This window comes from Alosa pseudoharengus, unplaced genomic scaffold (assembly GCF_046254945.1).
Source record: "Alosa pseudoharengus isolate Yale_2024_CS ecotype anadromous, Long Island Sound unplaced genomic scaffold, YU_APseudo_1.1 YU_APseudo_1.1_scf_22, whole genome shotgun sequence".
NCBI lineage: Eukaryota > Metazoa > Chordata > Actinopteri > Clupeiformes > Clupeidae > Alosa > Alosa pseudoharengus.
In genome coordinates, this window is record NW_027468680.1 from 1,126,976 (window position 1) to 1,131,701 (window position 4,726).

A 4,726-nucleotide genomic window follows, 5' to 3' on the forward strand; every position below is an offset into this window, starting at 1 on the left:
CTGGATTTCAACGAACGCCCACGGTATCGGTGAGGTGTGTCGGAGAGTGAGCTCGAGGGTCGAAGCCTGAGCTCGTGTCGTCTGAGACAGGGTGGGTGTGGCGAGGCCGTCCTCGCTCGGGCAGGTAGGATGCAGAGTCGAGCCGTGTTCCGTAGAGTTATGATGAGGTAACGGTCATATCTCCTACAGGAGCAGGGATAACGGAGGTCTGCTTTGACATAAGTCAGCTCACCTCGCAACTGCTGTTAATATACGGATGTGAATTCAATATGTGGCGTTAATGCTCTCTTTCTCTCTCCGTGTGTGTGTGTGTGTGGGTCTGTGCAACAATAGAAGCCGTATGCTAGATAATGGGCGTGGAGCCGGACGCGCTCGCGGTGGCCCAGCAGCTCCGGGAGCTGGCTGCTGACCCCCTGAATCGGCGCGCGATCGTGGAGGACCGCGGCTGCCTACCGGGACTCATCCTCTTGCTGGACAACAGCAACCCTCAGGTGGTCTACACCGCGCTACAGGTAGGTGTGTGTGTGTGTGTGTGGTCTACTCTACACCACGCTACAGGCGTGAGAGTGTGCGCGCGCAGGGGCGTTATTGGGGGGTCAGGGGGCACTTGTCACCCTCAACTTTCAAAAAGGTGGTGTTTGTTCCCCCCAACATTGTCATCTAAAAGAAGGAAAAATGCCAGCGGCAGAGACAAATCAGCGGCAGAGACAAATCAGCGGCAGAGACACATCAGTTCTGACTACTCATTCTACTATGCGCAAGATAGCCTAAGGGCAATTCCATGCAAAGGTCATCCTTACCATGGAAAAAAAAGTTGTGCACACACAAATAGAACTATTGTTAAAATGTTCATTTAGGTCTATATTTTATTGTTTGTAACTGATTTGATTGAATTTCATGGAGAATTACACTCTTTTTACATCATAAATATGGTGTGCATTCTGTGCAGCCATACCGAAACAACAGTTTTCACATGGCAACATTATACATATTTAAAAAGGGGATAAATGGACTCAAGGTTCCAACAAATTGTTATCATTTGACAAATTCCAGATTGACAAGGGAATGGAGTAATGTCTATGCTCATTTTGCCTTAAGATCACAGCTCCTTACATTTGTAAGGCTCTTGTTTATAAGTCAGCAAGTTCCATGGCCATGTCACATCCATAACGTTTTATAGGAAAAGTTTATGCTACACATACAGTGTTGATGCGACAATGTCCATAGTGTCTGTGCAAAGCTGATTTATATCAATGTAAAGTATGATTAAAAAATTGTGCCCCTTTCTTACTTTTAAAACCTTTAACGGTGCGTTATGGATATGACGTTATGGATGCTACATAATGTGAATGTGTAAAGACTGGAGACTTTATTTTACCTCAAAGCTGATAAACGTCTGTTCTGGTGGCATAATAATGCCTCTGTCTGTTCTGGTGGCAACAGTGTTTACAATTTACGTTTCAGAGATTATAGGCTGATCAAAACCACAGGAAGGCCTCAGCATTAGCAAAACAAAACATAAAATTAAAATACCTCCAGTGATTGACATACCCTATTTTCGAGTGGTCCAATAACGAAAATCTGAGCGATTATCTTCCCCTAATTGCTACTGTTGTTGTACAGTAACTGGATGATCGTGTTAGCTGGTGAGGATGGCTGACTTTGCAGCTGGAGTTAAAGGATAATTCTGGTGTGATTTTGACCTAAAGTGTGTTGAAACATGATACCGAGTGTGAACGTATGTCTCATAGCTCACCTCGGCTTGTCGCCTGCACTCAGAAATCTGGCGCTAGTTAGCCAATGCTACCAACACAGTGTTTCGTTGTGGTGCCTCGGGCATCGGCCTAGCCATGCAAATAAATCACTGTTTTACACCATTTACGAGGCTCAAAGTAGCTCCATACTTCATTGGTAGACTTAGAAGGGCCTTGACATTTAAAACGAGACATAGACATCATGTTTCAACACACTTTAGGTCAATATCACACCGGAATTCTCCTTTAACGTAGCAACCTCCTTCTGTTGCAGATGTGTTCAGCCTGCCATTCACATCTGTTTACAGTAACACAGTTTAATTTGAAATGTGACGCTCATTGACAAAGGTTTACAACACGATATGCCAGCATTAGAAGTGTCAGATCCTCTGTAGCTAATACCCACACAATGAGTAACGCCAATAATAAACTAGATGTACCGCATAGCGGTACAAAATATTATACTCCTGCAACTCATGTGCATGTAAATGAGTTTGTGCAATCTGTGCATGTGTGAGTTTGCTTTTGTGTATAAGAGTGTGTGTGTGTGTGTGTGTGTGGATGTGTGTGCATGCGCACGTGCCTGTGTGTGTTTATGTGTGTGTGTGTGTGTGTGTGTGTGCATGTGTGTGTGTGTGTGTGTGTGTGGATGTGTGTGCATGCGCACGTGCCTGTGTGTGTTTATGTGTGTGTGTGTGTGTGTGCATGTGTGTGTGCGTGTGTGTGTGTGTGCGCATGTGTGTGTGTGTGTGTGTGTGTGTGTGCGCCCGCGCGCGCGTTAGGGGTGTCACGATTCTCCAAATCCTCGATTCAATGTAATTTTCGATTTTAAAGTCACGATTCGATTCGATTTTCGATCTTTTTTAAATATTACTATTAATGCTCCTTATATGTTATTTACTCTTTTTGGTCTTTTCCTTTTCTTTTTCGGGGGGCTTTTATTTTGAAACCGTTCCAACCACGAGGTTGTAATGTAAACAGAACTAACTTTAGGCTAAAACAGAGACGTGAACATAGTAAAATGAAACAACACAGAATGTTAATTTGATTGTTTCAGCACACTCCGAAGAGACCCAAGGTTAGTGTTCATGGAATATGTACAATGTGCATTTTAAGCCTTAAAGTAACTTTGGACTGTAATTAGACCATCTTTTCACTTGCTAAGTTGAGTAGGCTAAGTTAGTTTTAATTGACGTGAATGAACGAATACTTCCACACCGGTGATTTCAAAGTAGCACGAGGGGCTTTGATTTCGGTAGGTTGATGTGTAGGCCTATATTTTAACTGGCTGCAGCCTAAAATTAGAGGAGTGTTGACGCTGCAGTTCAGCACGTGCATGTGTGTTTGTGCGTCTTGGCATACATGCTGGACGTGACATTGGGGGTGTGGCTGCATCGTCGATTCTACTTTTAAGTTCGAAGTTCGAGATTGAGATGTAATTTCGATCGATTTCGAAATAAAATCGAAATCGTGACACCCTTAGCGCGTGTGCATGTATTGTATGTGTGCAAATCACAAATGAGTGGGTATGGGCTAGGTTGATGTGGGCTCTTGACACTAACATACCATATTAAGCATTTTATCATCTTGGGTGCAACGGTTCAGGTAGAGCTAGTTATTTAGCCTAGCGCAGTTGGGGAAGTGGCAAATGTCATGTTCCCTGGTGTTTTAGTAACCCAGAATCATTGACCAAAATTGATGATAGTAAAAGAAAAAAACATATTTCTTTTTTATATTTTAAATGACTTGTCCTGATTCTTTCTGTGGATCTTAATGGGCACTGATGAAGCAATAATTTCATTGCTAGTTCTTCATAATTACTATTTTAATTTACTATTTTAATTGTTTCATATCAAATTTATGGATGATTGGGAGTACCTACGTTGAGTTGACATCAAAATTATGCATTCGGATGTGTTTTGAGAAAGTTCCATTTTACCGTTTTTAGTCAAAACTCGTTAGCCTGGAAGTCACCCGGGCATGTCATTTCGCCGCTACAAAACGCTATTTTTATACCTCTTCTACAGTTCCAAACAACATTACACTTATGTGGTAGTGAGTAGAGGGTCCCTAAAGCCAAACCGAAGTATCCCGAGGTCTTTATGTGGTTGGATAGAGAGTCCAGAATGAATTTCATCAAGCCAGTACCTTTCCGGAAATGTTGCCGCTGCAGCTGCCATCTTTAGGGGAAAGTCCGTAGGAGTCGATTGCCGTCAACAGGAGGCTACATCACGCGAGACATCACGTCACGTTTTTCCAACCTGTTAGTAAGCTAGGGTTTGCTGTTGCATACAACTTCATTTCAATTTCGAAAGAAATACTGGAATAGGTTTTTTTTTTTTTTTTTTTAAAACGGCGTTTTTTTTTTAAAACGGCAACGAAATTTGTGTTTCGGCCATGTTGCATCTTTGCTTTGGAGCAAATCTAATTGTAGAATCATACCCGACATCACTAGGCTATCTCTAATCATAGACTAATACCCGACATCACTAGGCTATCTCTAATCATAGAATCATTCCCGACATCACTAATCGTAGGCTATCTCTAATCATAGAATTATACCCGACATCATTAGGCTATCTAATCATAGAATCATACCCGACATCACTAGGCTATCTAATTATAGAATCATACCCGACATCATTAATCGTAGGCTATCTCTAATCATAGACTCTTCTCTCGCTTTCTCTGTCTATGATCTGCAGGGTTAGGGCCTCCTCGACAAGGAGATTGCTGGTGCGAGGATCATTTGCGGCACAATTGACAGCAATTGAATGGTATTATGGAACTGCGGACCGAAAGAAAAAGAAACTAAACATTTTCGGTCCGTGTACCTTCTGTTCATTTGATTTTTAAATTCGAAACGAAAGTTGAAAATCGAAAAACGACCTTATATCTGTATTTTTTAAAAACAAAATAGGAAATTCCCTCGTGTTTTTGTTTTGGATATTAAACTTTGTATCCCCACGACT

The 4,726-nt window shown here is 42.0% G+C and overlaps 1 protein-coding gene across 1 annotated transcript in view; it reads left to right on the top strand.

Moving 5' to 3' along the window:
• The window catches only part of LOC143139595 (armadillo repeat-containing protein 1-like), a 21,736-nt gene continuing 17,010 nt past the window's right edge, over positions 1-4,726 (top strand). The window contains exons 1-2 of the mRNA XM_076300173.1: positions 1-124; positions 334-512. Coding sequence (XP_076156288.1) covers positions 351-512 — 162 coding nt within the window. The 5' untranslated portion in view covers positions 1-124; positions 334-350. The remainder of the gene's footprint in view (positions 125-333; positions 513-4,726) is intronic.